Here is a 25746-nt window from a genome sequence, read left to right on the forward strand (position 1 = left end):
AGATAACTATGAACATTATTTATAATACTAATTCACCTCATATGTTATGATGCTATTATCAATTAGTTTAGTTAAGTCTTACAAGAATGTACGTAGACTTGGGACTTCCATGGTAATGAATTGTGTATCTTAGTTAACAACTAGAGTAATAAGTCCCATATGTGAAAGAATTAATTCCTTTCGTTTGTTTTAAAAATATTTCAGTGAAGCTGTGGGGGACGTGCGTAGTTAAGGAAGAGTGGGATTTCTTCTATATGTCCCTGGATCATCCTATTCGTACCCTTCAATATTTAATGGTTGGGTGTATTTAAAGCATGTTCTCACTGATACGTGTAATCAAAAGTAGAGATTTAATCAAATGGAATCATAATCACTGAAGTTAAATTTACTTGCTTCCCGCTTGCTTTGATTCGAATTAACTACTCATCTAAATTACATCGAGGCCCTTCCTGATTCCAAGCATGTCCAGGTGCTACATGCAGAGCTTGGGAATGGCTACAAGAAGCCACAAGGACAAATGCCTGACCTTGCTTCAAAGCTGCTCTTAAATGACTTTTCTGTAAAATAAAATGACCAATTTCTACCAAGTCCTGAATTTCAGATACTTGGAGAAGAGTAACTAAATTAGAAAGAAGAGATGAAAGGAAATGCCACTTTGAAAAGGAAACACATGTCTGACTCTAGCCACAAGTCTAAAAGAGATCCTGAGAAATATGCCATTTAGTTCTCTTTCCATAAACACTGCATATATACTTGTGGACTGAGCCTTTAGACTTCCTCATGTATAAAACTGTTTAATGAGAATGCTCTGTTGCATCAGTATGTCCTTCTACTGAGTTATAGACTTCAAATTTTAAAAATATTTTTAAAGTTTTTTTTTTTCAAATTTTAGAACAACAATTCAATGGATTTTTGAAAACCTACAACCTTCACAGGCTGAGAAACCCCAGGAAAAAGTTTTAGGAAATGAGGCAAATATCAACCTTGAAAAGAACCAAGACTCTAAAGTAAATGATTCAGTGTTACAATTTTCAGCAAGCCTGCAGCTGACCCTGACAAGGAAGTACATGGCAGATACACTGGCAGAGGAAGGAAAGGCATGTACAACCCAGGACAGTACAGTGTAATAGGGCATATCTATGAAAGAGTGTGCCCCTCCTTCACATCCCAGATGTTCCAAAGATACACAATAGCCCCTCCCCTTCATCAGCAGTTTTGCTTTCTGTGGTTTCAGTTACCCGTTGTCAACTGTAGTCCTAAAGTATTAAATGGAAAATTCCAGAAAGAAACAATTCAAATGTTTAAAATCATGTGCCATTGAGATGAGCATACCCACTCTGTACACATTAGCTACTCAGTAGCTATCTCAGTCATCAGACCAACTGTCATGGTATGCTTGTGTCCAGGTAACCTCTGCAAGAGGCCTAATGCCATGTCACACCCTATGTTTCTACCTCACTTTACCTCATCCTATAGGCACTGTATCATCTCACGTTATGACTAGAAAGGTGAGCATACTACAATAAGGTATTTTGAGAGAGAATGACCACATTACCGTAAATTTTATCACAGTATATGGTTAAATTTTTTTCTATTTTATTAATTATTGTTCATCTCTTACAGTGCCTAATTTACAAATTAAACTTCATCATAAATATTTATATGAAGGAAAAAACATAATATATGTTTGGTTTGTTACTCTTCACGGTTTCAGGCATCCACTGGGGGTCTTGGTATCCCCCCAGGTAAGATGATATTACTGTAAATATAGAAGTTCCCCAGCTTATAATGGTTTAGAACCAAGAGACAATGTTGCAAAAGCAATATGCATTCAGTGGAAACCATTCTTCAAATTTCAAATTTTGGTTTTTTCCTGTTCTACCTTTCAAAGATAGGACAATACTGGCTGATGGGCAGTGGCAGTCAGCCATAGTTCCCATCAGCCACCCAACCAGCAGAATAACAACTAATACGCCACAGTATTATGTTACTAGGCTATAATGTTCAGTAAGTTAGGTGTATTAAGTGCATTTTTAAGATGATATTTTCAACTTACAATGAATTTACTGCAATAAAACATCATAAGTCAAGGAACATCTGCATTAAGAATGAGGTTATTTACATACTAAAAGAAAGTCTGGAAATGTTTATTTATAATCTAAGAATAGAGAAGACCTAAGTTTAACACATAATCCACAAGCTATAATTATAATAAAATAGAGCCTCATAAAAATAAAGCTAATATCTACACGGTCAGAAACATCACAAAGTCAAAGCACAATAAACTACGGAAAAGTTGTGAAATAAATCTAAAGAACTGATTTCCTAAATATATAAAGAGCTTTGGCAATTCAATAAAAGACATAGTAGAAAATAGACAATTTATTGAAAAAGAAATAAACAATACCTGAAGTTTATAACTTTTAAGACATCAAACATCAAAAAAAATAAAGGTAATGGAATAGTAAAGCACACTGTACCCACACTTTGCTTCATTATCATTTTCATGGCTGGTTTTATTTATATCTTCACCTGCTCTCAATCCCACTTATAATATATGTTTGATTTGTTACTCTTCATGGTTTCAGGCATCCACTGGGGTTCTTGGTATCCCCCCCAGTTGCCTTACTTTATTATAGATATAACCCAGATATTGCAACAAAATTTTTCTAAACAAATGAAAATTTAACTTACTCAGAAGAAAAATAAAATCTAAACCACACAGAAAATATCATTTTTTACCTTTCAGATTGGCAAAGATAAAAACATTTGATAATACAATGTGTTATCAGAGGAATATAGGAGCACTCAAACATTACCCACGACATGAAAAACCGCTATCATCTCTTAAAAAAAAAAAAAAGCATACTTGGCAGTACTCATCAAAATTTAATCAACCATAGAGGTCAGCAAACACTCTGAAAATGGCATATGGAAATGCTGGCCACTCTCCTCACATCTTACATGTCAATGCCATATTAACTGCACAAGTAGAAGAATAAATGGTAGGTGCTATCAAACAAATGGTACCTGACAACTGCAACTATTATACAACAATAATAAAAAGTTTCCTTACTTTACTATCAAAATAATAAAAGCAACTTCCTAACACCAAACTACCCATATTAGATAGTATACCCAGAGTCATATGTTTCCATGGCATGTGAAACACAGGCTACTTCCTAAAACCCTCATACCCACACTAGATAGCAAATCCAGAGCCATATGCTTGTATGGCACACTTTGTCTATAGCTCTTATCATAATTTGTAACATTTATCTGAACATTCTCTGAGTAATGCTTTTCTTTAAATTCCATGAGGATAGGGACCATGTTTGATCTGTTTGGCACTTTAATCCAGTGTCTGGTCCCTGGCAGACACTTGCTATGTGCAGTATTCATTTTTTCATTCAACAAATATTTGTTATAGGTCAGGTGGACACTGTGTTAGGTTGTGCAGGTATGGGGCTGAACAAGGTAGACTAGTTCTCTTTCCCTTTCTAGGTTCAGTTGAAAAACTAACCACACACACACACACACACACACACACACACACACACACACACATTAATTATTTAAAAAAAACAAACTTAAATGTCCAGTTGGCCTACAAATAGGTGTTAATTTTCCCATACTAAAATTTACTTTAATGGTGATTTAAACCCCCAGAGGCATTTTCATTTATAATGATTTCTTCTGATTAAAATACCTTGAATATAAATTTAATTTTTAAGTAATAAATGTATTTAAATATATTTTATTATATGAAATATATTTTACATAATAAAATATATTTCAATATAACTTAATATATATTATAAAATAGCGGGAGGAATAAAACCTATAGCCTTGCTACCCAAACACAATTACTTTAAGGATTAAAGTATTTCTCTCCTGTGTTTTCCATGAACTTTCTTCCATGCCACAGGAGCACAAAACAAGTAATTTCTCTGTTTTTCATAGCTGACATTCAATGTTCCTTCTTCATATAGAGGTCAATGGATATTGCAAAAAGATATCTCTGGCAGCTGTGGCTCCAACTCATTCAATTCTTTCCGCCACCTTTAAGACCAACAGTTTTACCAAAGTGGAGTGTGCCTTCAGCATCTCCTCATGTAATAATCTGTGTGTGTGTGTTGCTGGGGATTGAACCCAGGGCTTTGCATATGTTAGGCAAGCACTCTAGAATTGTGCTACATTCTCAGTCCTTTTTATTTTGAGACAGGTCTCATTAAATTGCCCAGACTGGCCTTGAACTTGAAATTCTCCAAAGGAGGTGGGATTACAGGTGCCCACCACACTCAGCCCCTGCAATGAAATTGTGCTTTCGCATGTTAAACAAAAAAATAGATGGAGTGGTTAGTTGCCTTACAGATGACAACCATTCTCTTTCCCACATTCTTCTCTCTTCCTATTCTTGACAAGATTTCACCACATCTTTGAGAAAGATTTTTCGTTCCATCTCTTCCTCATGCTTTTCTTATTTGCTAAATATTAGAGAACTTCCAGCTTCTTTGCCACACACAAAAAAAGATATGAAAATATTCATGTTATAGATTTTCGGAAAGAATCAACAATTAATCAATAGAAGTTGAAGAAACTGGTTCTGAAGTGTTGAGGCTGCAGCCCACATTTGTCATCTGAAGCTGAAGACACCACCTTCCTTTCTGAGAAAACAATGGGTGGCAGATGACTCTGGTAGATTAGCAAAAGCATATATTACCCTAATGTTTATGGAACTACTGATACTAGTAGTTGAATACATTCCTTTAACAGTAGGTAGAGGCTTATAGATACCAATAGATTATGAATGAACAGAAAAGATATATCTCCTATAAAGAGACAACAGATAGCTTAGGAGATAAAAATAAAATAAAATCCTAAGTGGGTCACCAAAGTGATTTTTCAAAATATATTTTTAGTTGTAGATGAACACAATTTTTTAATTTAATTTAAATTTTTTTTTTGATGTGTTGATGAGAATGGAACCCAGTGCCTCATATATGCAATGCAAGCGCTCTGCCCCTGAGCCACAATCCCAGCCCCACCAAAGTGATTTTTAAAACTGGCTGAGGAAGTATTCTGGCTCGGTAGGAATTAAAGCAAGACAAAATTCATTATCCTTGTTTTTTCCATATTTCTAGCAAAATAGCACACAACATTAATTCTCTCTACATAAAGACAAATGAAAACAGGCCTGCAATGCCTCACTACCAGAATATATTTAACAAGACGTGGAGGAACAATGAAATTTTTAGGGAAAGTTACAGTACTCCTACCCTCCTTCAGAGAAGCATTTACATACTAATGTTATGGAACAGGCCATTTGTGGCGTGGGAGGGTAAGGGAATATGCATATTAGGGAGGTATCATGTTTTTTTTTTTTAATGCTATGCTCCAACTTTCTTTAAGAAAAACAGATTCTTATATCTTGAATAGTAAAACAATGATACAATGATAATACAATAATAATAATACCGAGTGCTGCGATTCTACTATTTTCTGAAATAAATGCCTCCCTAATGAAGTTCTGCACACACAAAACATCATGCAAGCTGCAAGGGATAATTTGACAATATCCTTTCTAAAATTCCAATCCACTAGAAGCAACAATGTTAATCACTTTCGAATGATTGTGATTAATTCAAAGGAATTAATTCCTGAGGAGTTTTAATAGCACACAAGTACCAAAGACTAGCTCAAAATTATCAGTCATTTGGAATCCCAGCCCAAGAATTTAATCTTTGATCTCCCAACAAAGTGATTCACCCCAAATATTTGCCTTTTCTGTAATTTTTATCTCATAACAAAGAGTTTAGGCCTAAAATTTTTAAATTTGTATGTTTTATAAAATGGGATTATGTTACAGATAAGAAGCTGAGGAAAACAGCATGTTCACTTGTTAGTATCCCATATACTCTGCCCACAAAAGCATTTTAAAATACTGTCAAAAAAAAAAAAGAAACTTAAAGAGAGAGGTGGGAAAAAACCTTCTGCTGACTCATTCCTCACAGAGAAACATTTAGTATTTCCTGGGGCAGTGAGCTCAATTTCTACTTCTAGTGCTGTAATTTCCACTCGTGAATTCTGGAAAGGACTGAGGCAATAGAAGAAACAGAAGAGGAAGAGGTCAAAACCCTTTGAAAGACAGGATGTTTTTAAGAGTACTGTAATGAGATCTGCAGAAAAGGTATTGATCTGTGCCCTTTTGCTTTATTTCCAGTATATATTATAGTAATGCCATTTCCCTATGAAAGTTCAGCATATTTGTCCAGGGACTTGCAGCAACAGGGTAAATAACAAACCAGAATTTTAGAGTATTCATTAGTAAGGAGTCAAAAGGTGTTCATGGAAACCCAGGAACCAGGCAAAGAAAGAAGAAAAGTTCAATTTAGAATCATATCCTGACTTCTCTGAATCATGACATGAGTGATCAAAAACATGGAAACAAGAAGGCACCAGTCATGAACAAACAGGTGTGTTCACACACACAGGTGTGTAGGCAGTGTGCCTATGGTGCTATTACACTAAACACCATCCAAATAACCTTGGCTACAGCTAGCAACCCTGTAACACAGATCACAAAGCCAGAATACAAAGTCAGATTTGCTTTCCAAAACCCATGCTCATCAATAATTTGCTGCAAAACATTGTGTGACTGGAGAGGGTTAGACCATAGTTTTTTCCACCAATCACAGTACTTCTAAATGAAGTTCACAAGGGAATTATTTTTTGAAGAGTTGTAAAGTACAATTAAAATCAATGTTATGTAGATACACAAAAGAATATAAAAAAAAAAAATAGAGTATCAATTTTTCCACAAAAGCAAAATGTCTAAGGAAGTCTATACTAAATGAGCTATGATTGTTTCTCCTCAAATCTGCTTAACTGCTTTTTAAAATATTTAAAAGTACCCAGTACAATGAGTAGAATTTCCCTCACAGCATGTCAATAAGATGATGACCCCTCTACACATTGCCACCTCCCAGGGGCTCACACCATTGAGCAAACAAGAAGATATCCTCTCCTCTGACTTCTATTCTCAGATGACACAATTTTTTAATTTAATTTAATTTTTTTTTTTTGATGTGTTGATGAGAATGGAACCCAGTGCCTCATATATGCAGATGACACTGTCATTTCCACTCACGTTTTCCCTCCATGCCAAGTGCCTGCCTGGTGTATGTGGGAGTTTGGGGACAGAAGTAGGGGCAGAAGGTGCTGAGGTTATGGCTCAGTGGTAGAGCACTTGTTAGCATGTGTGAGGCACTGGGTTTGATCCTCAGCACCACATAAAAATAAATAGATGGATAGATAAAGTAGAGGTGTTGTGTCCATCTACAACTAAAAGAAGAAAGACAGAAAGAAAGAAATAGTAGGGGCAGAAATCCCTTTATAGTGAATCCTTGATTTTCCAGGAAAGCCCCAATTTCATAGATGACACTGGTCTAAAATCCGGTTTGACAAACATGATTGCACAGTGTATGATAGTCAAAGAGTTAGGATCAGAATATAATCTCCACATTTTCTTTAGGAAACAAAAGTTATGAAATCCAAATTCTACTTATTGTTTTAAATAATTATAGGAATTCCTGAGACTTGATCTGCCTATTGGCCAATATCACCACATGTTAAAAAAGAAAGTCTGAGGCAACAGAAGACCAAGGACTTTAGAATCAAATGGACTTGTAACTGGACTCTACGAACAGCCTCCTGAGCTATAAACTTAGGCTAATTACTTAGTCTCTAATCCCCAGTTCTCCTAAGTATAAAATATGAGTAGTAATAACTAGTTCACAGAATTACAGTGAGAATCAAATGAGATAAAATACGTAAATCACCTTGAAAACTGCTTAGTTCTAGTGCATGTTCAATACCAGCTATGTTCTTTCAATTTCTTTATTCATTCAATGTCTTTAAATATAAACTTTTGTTAGATATGTCTGTAGCTTTCATTCAATGTATGTGAATAAGAACAATATGACTTAAAATTCCTCAACAGTAAAAAACAGACAGCTAAAATATGTCTAGTCAAGCTGTTTCACCCATGTTTGTATGAGATATAGTATTCCAAGTTTCAGAAGATAACACCAAGATAAGTTACTTATGCTGTACCCTAGAAAATACCCAATAAATAAGAGTTATCAAAAACACAAGCGACACCTGCATCTACCTTGGCTGGTTCTCCACAGTGAGGTTCTCTCCCCTCTGATAGCCACTGTCTGCCACCTGGGTGGTAGACCTCTTCACAATTTGCTTTAACTCCTGTTCTAAGCGCTCCTTGATAGCCTTCACCGTCTCTGGTATCTTCTTCAGTTTGGCCAGCCCCTTGATGAGGATACCCATAAAAAGGGTACTGTTCTCCTCTGGATCCAATTCCAAATCCTCCTTGAGATCCTGCAGGTTTATCTCCTTCACTGCAAAATAAACAATAATATTGAGAATACTAGTGATACTTTTACATTATAAAATCCCAAAACAGAAGTCTAATAAATGAGATTACTCCTTTGATTCCTTCCTTAAAGGAATCAAAGATTGTTGTTGTTGTTGTTGTTGTTGGGGTCTTTTTGTTTGATTGGTTGTTTTTTGTTTTTTATTTTGGGTACTGGGGATTGAACCCAGAGGCATCTTTCTTAACATATAAACATTTTAACATTTGTTGTTGTTATTTAACCACTGAGCTACATCCCCTACATCCCCAGTCCTTTTCATTTGCTATTTTGAGACAGGATCTCCTCATTTAGTTGCTAAGGGTGGTCTCAAACTTGCAATCCTCCTGTCTCAGCCTCCCAAGTCACTGGGATTACAAGTGTGCACCACCATACCCAGCTCAAAGATTTTTTACAATCAAATGAATTTACATAGTAATTATCTAAGAGTCACAAAATGATATTTATATTCCTCAAATCATACCCAGTAGTTAGTAGCAAGTGGTAGGAGCAATTAAAATTGAGTATGCAGATCTCCACAGGAAGTTGTTCTTACGTAACTTCTGACATGCATCCATTGATATTTAATAGGCACCGGTTCTTTATAAAATGCCATGTATGCTGCTACAGGACAATTCTAAAAAGCCAGACCCCAACCTGAAGTTCATATTCATTGGTCAGAAGTGATAAGCAGCTGGAGTAAAATATATTACAAATCCATATAAGGGAGCACGGTAAATAAGTTAAGATTGTAACAAATTAAAAAGAAATCTAGAGAAACAAAAGCAAGAAAAAATGTACAACTGAGACAAGATTTCAAAGAAAAAAAAGTAATGAACACATGTTGCATAAATATAAAAGAAGACCTCCTATTTTTCTTTAAAGATTTGCCTGGAATAACATTATCTACTCAACATAGACACTGCTAATAATCCATAGTAATCTTTTGAGAAGTAATATTATAGGTTAAAAACCTCTTTGGATCTTGAGACGACAGCCTTCAACCAAATCATTTGGTTTTGAAAGGAAGAAATACCCTAAACCTGAAGGTAGCTAAAGAGAAGAATTAGTTGGTGATCTGAGACCTCTGTATCTACTAAAGGACACAGGCCTTTCCCTCCACATAATGCACAGGCGCGCGCGCACACACACACACACACACACAACTTCACATATGAATTTTGTGGTTTCACACCTAGAAAAAAGAATCACAAGTTACAAACCTCTAGCTTAAAAGTAATTATTTTAATTTATTATGGCAAGAATGAAAGGAACAAAAGCCAAAGTGAGTACAAGTCCAAAGATGAAGGCTAACTGTTAAAAGTTTTCCCCATCAGTCATCCTTCAAAACAAATGGAAGGATTTTACAACATGTTTACAACCTGAAGGGATGGATGCACTCTTCTCAGTAGATTCAAGTTCCAATGGACTATAAGCCACTATAAATTGTTCATCACCACTGGAATCTTACTGAAATCTACCCAGGGAAGATTGAAAATACCCCAGTATATGGAGTAAAGGCCACTATACAGAGCCTTTAAAACCTCTACTTTAAACAATATAAAATCCTCTGCCCTCTATCCTGTCCCTTTTAGAGAACTCCCAATTCATAACATGTTCTTAAGGAGGATTCTAGAAAGATAGCAAAATAAGAAGCACCAAGAACCTCTCTCCTCACCTAGACAACAATTGTACTGACAGAGTCTATCTGATTTAACTACTGTCATATGTCACAAAATGAAGTTTCAGTCAATAACAGATCACATATATGATAGTGGTTCCATAACACTGCATTGCCTAATGACATCATACAGTCTATGATTTTTACCCAAGGACAAAATCACCAAATGACGCATTTCTCAGAAAGTATCCCCATCCTTAAAGGACTCATGGAACTCTGGAGTCTACTTACTGAAGGCTTGTTGTAACTTCTATGTGAATGCTTGGATGGATGGTAAACCATAGTTAATGTCAGTCAATTTCAGTTCTTAGTACAGTTACAGCTACCCATCCACCCCCACCCCAGACCCCTGGCAGGCAGCTGTTAACATATTTATGGGGCAACTTAGACACAGCTGGCAGGACATAGGATGGGTCAAAAAGGATCTTATCCTACAAATATTTGGGAATCTATGTTGTTATTGCTGATTTCTTCCTCTGTTCACAGAGGTGCAGACAGAGATGAGCTGCCATTATTGTTGCCCTTCTCCAATTTTTCAAGCCCCTCTTGCTTTGGCTGAAGTGACTTCCATAGAGTTTCAAGAGCCAGAACCTTCCTTACACTCCTTCATTTTTCTCTCTCTCCTCTTTTGGGTATAAGGCATTAAAGACTAAAATTTTCAAAAACAACTTCATGTACAAAATGATTGTACATGGCCAAGAAAAGGTATTCAAGCATAGACAGATCTGGGTAAACATTACATTTACTCCCAGGCACATACTTGGGACTGAGATAACCTATAACAACAACAAAGGCAGCAAACCCTAGAAAAGGAGGAGAATCTGATTTCCAGAGTCACCAAATTATCATGAATAAATTCCCAATTTTAAACAAAAAAAAAAATGGCAAGACATACAAAGAAAGAGAATATGACCCATTCAAAGGAAAAGAAACATATTTATAGAAACTGTCCTTTAAAAAGAACTAATGGGAGATCTACTCAACAAAGATTATAAAATATCTTAAAGATGCTCAAGAACATCCTTTATGAACAAAATGGCAATATCAACAAAGAGACAGGAACCAAATTAAATTCTGAAGCTGAAAAGTATAATAATTGGGAAAAAATTCACTAGAGGAATCCAAAGGCAGATGAAAGCAGGTAGAAGAAAGAATCTATAAACTTTAATATAGGGCAATGGACATTATAAATTTTGAGAAGCCAAAAAAAACGCAAGAAATGTAAAGAGGTTTTTTGTCTTTTGTCTTTTATTTTATAAATGTACATTTTCTATTAAATTAAGAGGCTAATGCACTTAAAAGAAGAATCAGTTTATGATTTGGGGCACACAACATAAAGATGTAATTTTATGACATCAAAAATCAAAAGCGGGGATGAGGCTGTAGCTTAGCAACAGAATGCTTGCCTAGCATGCATGAGGCACTGGGTTTGATCCTCAGCACCACATAAAAATAAAATAAAATAAAGGCATTCTGTCCTTCTACAACTACAAAAAAAAAATTTAAATCAAAAGCAGCAACCAATAATAAAAAATTTTTAAAAAAAATCAAAAGCAGTGGACTCATAGTAGTTAATACAGCTAAGATTTTATACAACTTTTTGTATGTTACTGAAGTTTATCTGACATAAATTCAAGTTAGTGATATAACCTCAGAATGTTTAAACACAGTGGTAACCTCAAAGAAAATAGCTATAGAATGCACAGAAAGAAAAATAAAAAGGAATTTAAATGTTTCACTACAAAAATATCAACTAAACACAAAAGAAGAGGGGCAAAAGGAAGCTATAAGGCATAAAGAAAACAAATGTCAAAATGACAACAATAAGTCTGTCCTTATCAGTAATAACTTTAAATATAAATGGATTAAACTCTTCAACCAAAAGGCAGAGATTGGCAGAATGGATTTTAAAAACTCCTGATCCAACTATGAGCTGTCTACAAAGACACAAAGAAACTAAAAGCAAAGAAATAAAAAAAGATATTCCATGGAAATAGTAACAAAAAGGGACCAAGACTGTAGTAAAAATATAAAACAAAATGGAACTTGAAATTTTAAAAAGATTACAAGAGGCAAAGAAGATAATATATTAACAAAAGGTTCACTATAGAAATAAAATATAACAATTACAAACATCATATGCCCAATGACAGACTATGAAATGAAGACTACACATAAAGCAGAAATGAAGGAAGAAAGGAGCTGTACAATAATGGAGTTAAATACTCCATGCTCAATGGATAGAAAACCAGACATATGTAAGGAAATAGAGGACTTTTAAATAACATAATAATCCACAAATTACTAACAAACTGAAGCAGCAGCAGACTAATAAGGTTATGCACCAAGACCAGAAGGGATTTATTTATTCCAGGAAAGCAAGGATGATTGAACATATGAATAATCAATGTAATACACCACATTCACAGAATTGGTAAGGGTGGAGTGACACTTGATCACCTAAGTTGATCCAGAAAAATCAACACTTTTTCATGATTAAAACAATCAACAAACTAGTAACAGAAGGAAAGTAAATTAAAAAAATAAAAGCTACATATGAGTAACACTGTGTGTGACCCTAGATGGACAAATTCTGAACACCTACCAAAACTAAATCATGAAGAAATAGAAAATCCAAATAGACCTATAACAAGTAAGGAGATTAAATTGAAGATCTCCTGACAAAAGTCCTGAATCTGATGCTTCATAGTGAATTCTACCAAACACTAAAAGAAGAACTGAAACCAATCCTTCTCATGCTTTTCAAAAAAAAAAAAAAAAAAAAAATTGAACAGGAAGGAAAACTTCCTAATTCATTCAATGAAATCAGCATTATACTGATACCAAAACCAGTAAAAGATACTATAAGAAAACTACAAACCTAGTTCCCTAATAAAATTCTTAAGTATATATTTGAACACCCATATTCATGGCAGCATTATTCAGTCACAATTGCCAAAATGTGGAAGTAAACTAAGTGCCCATAGACACACAAAAGGCTATCCAAAATGTGATACATTCAAACAATAGCATATTAGCTTTAAAAAGGAAGGGACATAATACATTCTAACATGACTGAATCTTGAAAACACTATGCAAAGTGAAACAAGCCAGTCATAAAATATATAAAACATAAATACTGTATGATTATACTTACAATGAATTAAGTACTAAGAGTAGACAAATTCTTAGAAACAGAAAATGTTGGTTGCCAGAGGGTAGCAAAGGGAGTAGCAAGGAGGAAGTTACTGCTTAACCGGTACAGAGTTCCAGTTTTACAAGATGAAAGAGTTATGTAGATGCATAGTGGCAATGTTTCACTATGAATGTATTTAATATCATTAAGCGCACACTTAAAAATGGTTACAATAATAAGTTTTACATTGTATTTTACCATAACAAAAATCGTATTTATATATGAGTCAAAGATATTTTAATTACATACAAAATAAAATTACTTGCACAAGTTCATTCTTATGAGAACAAATTCTTTACATATTTATCTGTGTTTTATTAGACTTTCTAGATGTCCAAAATTCACAAAGAAAGAGAAGGACATAAAGAATAAGCAGATTCATGTGGCCTTCCTTGCAAGGCAGAGAGCATTTGATGATATGCTACTTAAGTATACTTTTCTAATATTAGTGAAATTAGCAGTAGTACCAAAAAGCCTCAGACTTTAAGGATGACAATTCTGAAGGCAATTTAAAAAAAAAAAAAAAATCAATATTTCCAAATGTGACATTTCAAGAAGAGACATGTGATTTTGTTTTATACATGAAGAAACTAGACACCTTAGGCCACAGAAGTGTACTCTCTGGACTAACCAGCAGCACAATGAGAAGAGGAAAGTACTTAGCCAAGGAGCCATTTAAATTCAGAAGCCTGGGGAATGAAACATCTGCTTGCTTCAGGAAGAAAGAAAAGCAAAAAGAAATTTAGCTGAGACAAAATGTTCTTTAAAATGGAGCACATTTGAGTCACAAACATGACACATACAAAGAGCCACCTAAATATCAGCTACCTGCCACAAAGGTGATTGGTGATAAGGTAAATGTGGTTTAAATCAATAAGGCCTGAGATTACATGGCATATAGCTACTTATATGCACACTAATATGATAGATGGCCCATTAAAAAGCAACAAATAAGCAAGGTATGAATAATAAAATTGCACAGCCCCAACTGGTACATTTGTTTAGAATCTTATCTTTCTATTTGTCTCCTGAAATCTCCTAGAGCATAAACATTGAAAAGATCCAATATTAATTAATTTATATTATCTATTTCACTTACATCAGCTAAAAATTAAATGGCAATTTAAAAGGATAATATAATCAACCATGACTAGTCTAATATTCACTAACCCTATGAGGTCAGATAGAATTACTGGAGCTTAAAAAAAGGGGGGGGGAGGCTTTCTATAAAAACAAGTTAACTGAAATTCAACAAAGCCTAACACAATAATTAGAACAAAATGTACAGATTCGGTACAGACTACTGAATCCCAGATCATCCCTTAGTATCTTTATTGCTATGGTTTGAAACACTTTAAAATAGAATTACTTCACTTTACTTCACTGCCTTTCCCAATTCTCTTCCTCTTTTTTTTTTTTTTTTTTTTTTTGAGCTGTTTTTACCAGGTGGAAATTCCTCAAATTTAGTTCTGAATCTTACCAAAAAGATAGTGCTAAATTTAAAAAAAAAAAAAAACAACAACTTTGATGTCCTTTGACCAATTATTTCCACAAAATTCCCACTGGCCACAAGGGTTTCTTTTTACTCACACCCCTTTACTATAGATTGATCTGATACACAGGTATATATGCCTAAGTGGATGTAAACCATGTTGGGGCTAAGCATGGAATCATGGAAATGGGGTTCAACTAATAATCTCTGGGACTCATGATACGATTAACTGGATGATATCTAAGGTCATCTCAAGCACTAAAATTCCATAATTCCATTAATTTTAGTTTAAATCTGTTTGCATGACTGATAGTAACTTACATGTATACTTATAGTACAGATAACACATTTTTAAAAGGAATAATCCATTCATGTGGTCAAATATTTTATTTAAAAAGCTACCTTGCCTGCCAGTGAGAAACAATCTACACCACCGGTTCATGGTTGCTTGCTTTCTTCAGTATGTCTGCTAAGCCAAGATCAGTAGTAATATGTGTCATGCCTTGTTCATGCATCTCACCAAAGTGCAGAATACAAGGGCCCCAGTAACACACTTGAGCTTTTTATTGAATATGCTATATATGTCATTTATCATTTGTATGTTAACCAAGGTATGAGACAATAGCAAAGCTATAAGACTCATAACAGATGTCATTTCTTATATTACATGTGGTATACCAATTATGCAAAGTTCTTATATTCATATATGACTTCAATCTATATAATCTAAATTATATATTGTATTCAAAAATATTATCCCTATTAACATGATATCTGTCTGCTGGTATTGAACAGATTTCAAAGGAGACTTTAAAAAATTATCCAGCCTAACTAGACCATTAAACTACCAAATTACTCACCTACAAAAGTTACTCCACAAATGGGAAACCTGGCCTCAGAATGCTGACAGTACTCACAAGTAGAAAATAACAAGAAGGTTACCATATGAAAATAATTTGTTTCTGATCAAAATGGAACTATAAATTCACACTCTTGAGATATCCAATCAGCTTAAAATATACAAAAATATGTGATTAAGAAATTAAATAGTCTGACTCAAAATTGAGAGTAACATTTCTAAGGACAAGAAATACAATGAGAGGTGCTGAAGAGTATGGGTCCAATGGAGCTCTGGACACAGAAGCAGGCAGAGGAAGGCTGGATTTGGCCAGTAAAGGGACTCTACCTTGCTCCACTGGCCAAGTGAGCCAACAAAAGCCACCTTCAATGGCTGCAAGCTCCTACTTGGACTGCAACTCTACTGACCTCACCAAATCCTTATCCTCCATTCTTGTCTCAGTGGAAATTCTTGGTCAACCATATTATCTTAAATACTATTTCCTTCACCAGTGAAAAATTACTTCTTACATCTTTTATTCTAATTAATGCACCCACTGGTGCAGATTGAGAGCAATATCTGATGCACTGGTTGCCTCTGGAGTATAGAATCTTGATTAGGGTCTTTCAAATGTTAACTAACTACCCCTGGAGTGTAGATTCCTGATTAAGGTACTTCAAAAATGTTAACTAAGCACCCCTAAGGTGCAGATTAAATTACTTTAAAGAAAACTACAGACAATATAACACCCCACTCCAGAAAAGAGGCTGTCAAAAGCTGTTGTCACCTGCATCTTGGAGCTATGGTTTCTTCAATGGAAGTATTTACAAGGCCTCAGGATAAGACCATGAAGTGGCAGATAAAAGGGACAGTTTCAGTTTAGGGATGGAGAGAAACCCCACATTGTAGTGAATTTTGAAAGAACTTAAGAGTGTACACTGGTTCTTCCATAAGTGAAAGTAAGTTCTGTTAGATCCCAAGCAAACAAAGCCAGCTTACATCTACTGGATCATTTTCCTATTGACGGATGCTTAACTTTCATAACTCACTTAGAGCAAGGAACAGAGGTCTTCGAGGGTTGAGTAGAGGAGGTCTGCTTGAGAAGAGATGACTAAAATGGAACACGGACACAGGAACAGGGAGAACAAGAATTGATAATAAACTGATTGTTATATTGATAATCACAAAAATGATTAAGCCATAGTCCTTTGTTAATTTTTTTAAGTTTAATAATGCAGGAAGACAGCATAATGTCATGGAAAGAACCAGAACTTGTCATCCTTCAGTTTTAGATATGATTGGCATCTCTACCACTTCCAAGTAGAGTGAGCTCACTCATATCATTTAATCTTGCAGATCTCAATTTTTTCATCTGCAAAGTAGAAATAATAAGACCTGCCTCACAAAGCAACACATATTAAATGAGATAATGTGACATCAAAAACTCAAAGGCAAGAAAAATGCTCCCCAATAATGTACTCTGAAAACTTCTGGCTTTGGGAGCACACAGACCAGGAATTCCCTTAGGTGCTAAGGTCCCCATCTTGCAATATTTCCTCCAAAAACAATATAAAACATTAAGAAGAATCAACAAAACTACATAAAAACTATGTCACCAAGGTAATTTGAAAGCAGAAATTGCCCGAAATTCAAAATAACTGTAAATAAAAATAAGACAAAACACCTAAACCCAACAAATGACTCTCTCATTCTGGCACTGCCCCCTTCTTTGCCACAAGGCTCTGAAGCAGACAAAGTAGAGCATGGAAACCTATGATCAAGAGGATAAGTGATGTTAAGGTTGATCTAAAATCACCATACAATCATCATCATAAAAGACAAAGTCCACCCTGAGCTTCAAAGTACTATAAAAGGATCTAACCAGATCAGAGCACTGACCATAGAGAAAGGACTTAAAAGTAGACACCATACGAAGAAGCAGGCTTTCTTCTGAAACAGAAATAAGACATAAAGGAAGAGATAAACGCCCTCCAGCTATAGGACAGCTGAGAGAGAAAGAAGCAAAATGGAAAAAAATCAGGATTCTATACAAAAGAGCCAAAATTCAGAGAACACGCAACTTTCTCCCAACACCAAAAAGAACCACAAAAGTATCAAGACTTTGTGATATGGACAGAAGAGGGAGCCAATGAGCCAAAAATCCTGTAAAGCACCTAATACCATAAAAATTAACAAAAAATAAAAAATAAATAATGATGAACAGATTCACACTGAGGTATTATGAAAAGGTCAGAAAACCCAATACATATCAATTAAGGTAAAGTTCCTCCAAAAATTAACCATGAAACACAGCAACACAGGAAGGCAACATTCCAGATGCAACTGATATATTCAAACAAGAATTTGGTGATATAAAAAAACCATCTTGAGTCAGAAATTCAAAAGCTAACAACTGACCTGGATAAAAAAAAAAATAACATAAGAAAAGTGATTAAATTCAGAAAATAAATGGAAGCAAAGGACAAAGTTATTTCAGACATGAAGAAAAAGTTATAAAATGCCCAAGAGAACGGACTAACATATATAAAACATATATTTTTATGTATAGATTCCTTTTCTATATATTTCCTCATATCTATTGTTTCATATATATGTGTATTGTTACATATGTGTGTGTGTGTGTGTGTGAATGTGTGTGTGTGTGTATTTCCTAAAAAGTATTGAGGAAATGCAAGGTAGCAATGTAGAGAATAAAGTAGAAATACAGTGATGAAAAAGATCAAAGAGAAAGTAGCAGAAGTAGAAAATAAAAGTAAAAATAACATTATTAGGGAAAGAAGAAAAACAGTGAGCCAGAATACATAAAATTATAAATCAAGAAAATTTGCCATAAAAATACACACACGCACACACACACACACAAAATGAAAAAGTCCACTGGGTATCTGGGAAAGGTAATCCAAATAATCAACACTGAAATATAATGTTAGGTAAAGCTATTATATTTCTAAGATTAAAAAAAATCTTCACCCAGGCACAGTAGCATGTAACTGTAGTCCTAGCTACTCAGCTACTTGGGAGACTGAGGCAGGAGAATGGCTTGAGCCCAAGATTTTGACTCTGCCGGCCTGGGCAACATAGTGAAACCCTAGCTTTAATACACACACACACACACACACACACACACACACACCAAAAAATAATAATAATAATAAATAACAACAAAACTTCATAGTCTATAGGCAAAAAGTCACAATAAGGGGAAAAAACCATTAGAATTATTAGAATTTTCATAAAAACATACAAAGGAAGATAACAATGAAGAGCATTTCTTACCAAATAAAAAAAAGAAAACTCAATGAATGAAAGTATAAGCCAAGGAATGAATACCACTGGAAGTTGTCCTTTAACAAGACTACGGAAAATAACAGCTTTCAATTGAAATGATGAGCCCTTCTTAGTTGATGAGCTTCATCCAGCCAAGAACTGACAGGGAAAACTTCAACAAAAGTGCTTGTGATGAGCATTTTAAATATTTCAATATAGATTTAAGACAAATGCAAAAATGAAGATGAGGATAGAAGACAACTAGACAAAAGTAATAGGTTGTGAAAAACTAAAAATTATGCAAAAGATCAGAAGACAGAGAATGAGGCAGGTAAAATAAAGTTACTGTTTATCTAGGCAAATAGATGGGAATTAAAGGATACCAATAAAAATGAATACATAAAAAATTAAGTTAAATAGAAAAAAAGAAGATATTGAGAACATTTTTTTAAAAGGTATTAATTTCAGGACAATCCCTAATACAAAAGCATCCTAAAATCTGATGTGGATCAGGATATGGTTCCCCAAAACAGGATACCTTGTCATTTAAGAAATATGCAGGATGACTGTGGTTGTGGCTCAGTGGTAGCGCGCTTGCCTAGCATGTGTGAGACCTGGGTTCGATTCTCAGCACCACAAACAAATAAATAAAATAAAGGTCCATCAACAACTAAAAATATATGAATATATATTTTTAAAAAAGAAATATACAGGAAGGTCACTCTCACTTCCCCACTGTCCTTCAGCACTGAAGCAGCCATAAATCCCAGGAAGGTCACTCTCTGACCTCCCTCAGTTCTCCCCTGAAAGACCTCAAGCAACAAGTCATGTAAAGAATATGAACTAATAAGCCTTGCTAAACTCCTCCTACACTATTATCTGAGATCATGCTGTTGTGTCCTCCAAACATGTTTTTGTATGGCTGTCTATAAAAATGGAGATTTCTCCATTTCTTTGAGTCTTCATTTCTGAAAGCACCTGTGAAACAAAACACTTACATTAAGTAAATTTGTTATGCTTTTCTCTTCTAAATCTCTTTTGTAATGGAAGCCTTAACCATGAACCCTCTGCCCTATGACACCAAAAGATGTGCAAAATTAAAAATAAAAAAAACAAACTCAAAGAGACATAACCAGTGTAATATAATACATATATTTATAAAAGAGGATGGCAGTAGTTAACAAAATATATCATCATATTCCTACTTATCAAGGGATTCAATTCAATATTGAAAGAAAAAGTATTTTAATTTTGGCCCACAATGCAAAGTAAAACTATCTGCTGTACATATATTCCCAAAACTTAGAAAGGCTAGATTATAGCATGAACAAAGGTATGCCAGTCAAAAGCATTAAACATGACCAAGAAGTATTTGAATACATAAGCAACAATTCACAATGAAGCTACACTTCTGACTACATGCCAAATCACCTTTAAAAAGCAAAAACTATAGGAGACGTAAAGAAATATGGAGGGAAAACCATCACTATTAATAGGAAACTTCAGTCCATCACAAAAATTAGGAAAGGAGATAGAAGACCTGGGTGATGTAATTGAATGAGGAAGATCTGAAGGATACAGACCAAACACTACACCTGATAACAGTAAATCTTCTTGCTGTCAAGTATCCATAGAAGATTTAATTAAGAAAAAAAAAAAAAAAAAAACGGATCTTACATTGTCACAAAGAAAGCTCTAACAAATTCCACAAAGTAGAAAGAAACAAACACTATTCTCCAATTACACTCAAGTTAAACTATTAGGTATTAAAGCAAACAAATACAAAATGCCATTCATTTTTTGTTGTTCCACCTGCTTCATTTCTTTGTTTAATTTGTGCATAATGTTAATTATGCAGAACAGTGGCCTTCAATGTGGTATATTGGTACATGAGTGAAAACATATTTTGTTCAATTCACTCCCCAATATCTTCCCAATCTACCCTCCCCCCCCCCCATCCCTTTCTTCTACCTTACTCATCTCCCTTTTAATTTCATGGAGTCCCTGTTGTTGCCTTCTAGCTTCCACATATGAAAAAAACATGATTTTTTTTCTGAGTCTGACTTATTTTGCTCAAAATCATGGTCTCCAGTTCCATGTTTTCCTGAAGATGATATACTTTTGTTCTTGTTTATGGCTGAATAAAACTCCAGGGTGTATATGTATCACATTTTCTTTATCCCTTTATCTGCTGACAGACACCTAGGCTGATTCTGAAACTTGAAAATGGGCTCATTTCAAAGTTTAAACTTTCTGTACTATAAACATTTAGATAAAAAGGGAAAGACAAATTGAATTAAGATAATTTTTAAATGATAATGAAAATCCTACATATTAGTGTCTATGGACCATTTAAACCAGTGGTCAGACAAAATTTGCATCACATAACACTTTTCAGTAAAAATGAAAGAATTAAATACCTGACTTAAATTCTAGCTCATACAAAGTCAAAAAAAAAAAAAAAAAGACTATATCACAAAATAAACCAAAAGAAATCACAAACAAGGAAATAATAAAGACGAGTAGAAATTAACAAGATAGAAAAATAGAATAACAGTAAAATTAATCGATAAATTCTGTTGTATTTCTTGAAAAACTAACGAACTGAGAGCGATTTTGATGAAGAAAAAAGGTAAAATAACACAAACTTAAAATATAGGAAGTGGGAGAAAAAGGAAAATAAATTTAAAAACCAGAAGAAAATATTCTGTAGACATATACATAAATAAAATGTTTAAAGTAGATGAGATGAATAGTTTCATAGGAAAAATACAGATTGAAATAAGATCCCATTGGGATAAAATACTTTAAAATTTTTGTAAAGAAGATACAGACAAAATTTTAGGAAAAAAATTAAAATGTAAATCAGTACACTGTTTCATAGGGGAATTTCTAAACCTTCAAATACCACATAGTTCCAAAGCTCCACAAGTTATTCCAAAAACAATTTCAAACTTACAAATTTCTTCCATGAATCTAATTATGGTATTGAAAAATAAAAACCTAGTAAGGTTAAACTACACAGTTTCACTCATATGAAAATATCTACTAAGGTTTAAACCATACAATATCCCTCACCTGATACCACACCTGAACATCAGTGGTGCAAAAATCCTGAATAAAATATTTGCAAACATTTACTCTTGAAAGTTACTGATTTATTAGACTGCTTTACAAATCAAAAGTACTGTAAGCACACTCTCTCTGTGATAACACTAATACTGACTGAATAGGAGAGGGTGACCACAGCTACCATATCAGTGCAGGGAGAGATAATGCGGAACAGATCTAAAAACTCAGGGATGATCTGAAGATCCAACAGATAGTCACATGCCTCCTTCTTTTGAATCACAGCACAAAAGACAAGGAAAAGACAAACTGAAGTTCTTCCTTTTTACCAGACCTCCTGGTAAAGACACTTTCTTTTTACCAGACCTCCTGGTTTAGACTCTAAACCCTATGCTTTGCTTTCAGTTTAGTAGGTTATATCACACATGGAATCACAAAAAATTAAATAACAAAATAAAATTTAAAATTAGCAACCAAAAAATAGCAAACAATTAAATATCACAATGAGAGAATAATATACCATAATCAAGAGTGATTTATTCTAAGAATTCAAATTGGTTCACTATTTGGAAATACAGAAATACAGCATATTAAAGATTTAAAGATAAAGAATAGACATAATGGTAATTCACACACACATAAATACACATACACACACACACACACACACATACACATACTTTAAACATTGAGAATGCAAATTAAACAAAGTGATATCATTGCACCCATCGGATTAGGAAAACATTTAGAAGTATGGCAACAGTATCAAAGTATGGCAAGACTGTGGGGAAACAGGCACTGGCACACATTTAGTAATGGGGATACAAACTAGCATTATTCTAGAGAAGAATTTGGCAAAACCTAATAAAAGCACAGTTGGGTGGGGACCCTTACTTTATATCATACATACCTAAACATAAGGTCTCCAACTATAAAACTCTTTTAAAAAATATGAAGAAAATCTCAGAAAATTGGATTTGAGAAGTATTTCCAGGATATGACACCAAAATACAAAAGAAAAAACAGACAAACTGAGCTACATCAAAATTTAAAACTTCTGTGCATCAACAGATACCATCAATAGAGTGAAAAGGCAACCTATAAAATGGGGAAGATAATTAAAAGTCAATACAAATAGGGGATAATGTTCAGAATAATGAACTTCTACAACCCAACCAAAAAAAAAAAAAAAACAAGCAAAGGATGTAAGTAGACATTTCTCCAATGTCTCCGAATGGCCATAAGCACACGAAAACATGTTTGACATCAGTAGTCATTATGGAAACAAAAACCAAAAACACATCAAACATAATCTCATTAGGATGGCTACTATCAAACTAAAAACAAAACAGAAAGTGAGAAGTGTGGAGAACATGGAACCCTTGTACACTGTTGGTAATGATGTAAACATGGTATAGTTGCAATGAAAACATTACGGTCGTTCCTCAAAACTTAAAAATAAAATTACCATATGACCCAAAATTCTTCTGCTAAGTGCGTATTCAAAAGAACTGAAAGCAGAATTTCAAGGAAATATTTGCACACCCATGTTCAAACCAGTACTATTACATTAGCCAAAAAGTAAAACCAATCCAAGTGTCCATCAAAAGATGACTAGACAAACAGAATGTATATACATGAAATGGATTATAATGCAGCCTTGAAAAGAAAATTCTGGTATATGCTACAACATGAATAGATATTAAAAACTATATATAAGTGAAATTATTCACAAAAGATAAATAATATATGATTCCACTTAACAGTTATTGAGAGTTGCCAAAATAATAGAAACAGAAGGTACAATGTTAGTTGTCATGAGTACAGGGTAGAAGGAAAGGAAGAGTTGTTTAATGAACATAGATTTCAACTTTGCAAGATGAAAAAGTTCTGGAGATTAGCTGCACAACAATGTAAATACACTTAACACTACTGAACTGTACTCTTAAAAATGGTTATGATAGCGCAGGGCACAGAGGGACACACCTATGATCCCAGCTACTTGGGAGGCTAACGCAGGAGGATTGCAAGTTCAAGGACAACTTTGGTAATAGAGTAAGACCCCATCTCAAAGTAAAAAAGAAAAAGGGATGTTGCTCAGTGGGAGAGCACCCCAGGATTACATACCCAGTACCACCAAAAAAAAAAAAAAAGGAAGGGGGACAAAAAAGAAATGATTCATGATGGTAAATTTTATGTAATTACTTTTTTATCACAAGAAAACCATTTTTTAAAGCTTAAAAAAAACTACATATGGGCTTAACTTGTGAAATTTAAGTCTAATGATACACTTCCAACAATATGAAAACATATAATGAACTTTTTCATTGCATCATTGCTTACAATGGGAAAATATGTAAAACAACCAAAATACCCATAAAGACAGTGGTTGAATTATGGTAAATCAACTCAACAGAATATTATTTTAAAAAATAAAGAGCAAATTCTCTATGAACCGATATGGAACAACTTCCAGAATGTATGGTTAAGTGAAAAAAGCAAAGTATAAGAGAATAAACTACCTTTTATGGAAGAAAAAAATGTAAGATACATTTATCTGACTGTTTATAAAATAATACAGGAATGATGAAGCAAAAACTAATAAGATTGGTTATCTACAGAACATGGGTAGAAACAGAACAGAAAGTAGACTAGATATGGATAAAAGATAAGGATGAAGAAGTGATGCTTATCTGATTAGTTTTTGTATATGTGTGATGCTTAGGACATTATAATGTCTCATGTCTCCCAAAATAAAATATTAAAATCAGCCAGGTTCTAGATTAGCCCAAATGAAATAAAAAGCAGAAACAAACAAACCTAAATAAATTGCAAGTAAATAATCACAAAGTGGTTTAGGGAAGCGAGACCTAACCTACGTAGTAGCTTTTGACCAATTTTGACAACATACCCAAAGTGTTATAGCACGCACATAGAACTGTACACAAATATTAGAATAAAGTTGTTTTTCACTGTTATTATTTTTCCTGGGTTAGCAATTCTTAACTTACTTTATATGTATAGTAGGATTACTGGAATAAATAAAACAAAAATGAAGGCCAGGTTTCTCATTATTGGAGAAAAGAAGTAGAATTAAGTTAAGAAAGATTGCTAGAATTGCAGTGGGTTAATTAGAAACTGGAGTTGAACTCATGCTTTCTCTTCATGTACGTATTTGTTTCTGTGTGTGTGTGTTATACACAAATTTACATACTTAAGTATAAATGTGTGTGTGTATTTATATATTCCCCACTAGCTCTGTCAGAGGCACTACAGCAATAGCATAGCAGTAGAAATGTGTACAACTCAAACACAAATCTTGGTTTCAAAATATCATTCTCCAATAGAAGGAATCAGAGTTGCTTAGAGAGATTTGATTTTAAGGCTAGGACAGGGAATGTACAATGTGAGTCTAAAATGTCTTATGGCACTGGAATGTAAATGATCAAAAGATGATGAAGGAAATGTCGGAAGGACCTAGACACCAACCTGAAGTAGCTACCTACCAGCAGTCAGATTTGGGGCAATTTCAGTGAAAATGTAAATAATTAATGGTAATCAATTAGAACTCATAGCACAAAATATGTATCCATGAATTCGTACTGATTTAAATAATGAATAATGAATGTAGAGGAGACATTTCTTCCTCATGATAGAATTCTAATTAGTACATTTTTCTATTATAAAAGAAAATCACAATTTGGCAAATACCTTATTACTGCTACAGGCAAGCAGTAGCTTTGAATATGCACT

At 34.0% G+C, this 25746-nt stretch overlaps 1 protein-coding gene across 2 annotated transcripts in view; it reads right to left on the reverse strand.

The window, feature by feature from the left end:
* Positions 1-25746, reverse strand: part of Exoc4 (exocyst complex component 4) — a 765522-nt gene that overhangs the window by 652812 nt on the left and 86964 nt on the right. For both annotated transcript variants that reach the window (XM_027950110.2, XM_027950111.2), the window contains exon 6: positions 8174-8417. In XM_027950110.2, the coding sequence (XP_027805911.2) occupies positions 8174-8417 (244 nt within the window). The remainder of the gene's footprint in view (positions 1-8173; positions 8418-25746) is intronic.

Source organism: Marmota flaviventris, chromosome 1 (genome assembly GCF_047511675.1).
Source record: "Marmota flaviventris isolate mMarFla1 chromosome 1, mMarFla1.hap1, whole genome shotgun sequence".
NCBI classification, from domain to species: Eukaryota; Metazoa; Chordata; class Mammalia; order Rodentia; family Sciuridae; genus Marmota; species Marmota flaviventris.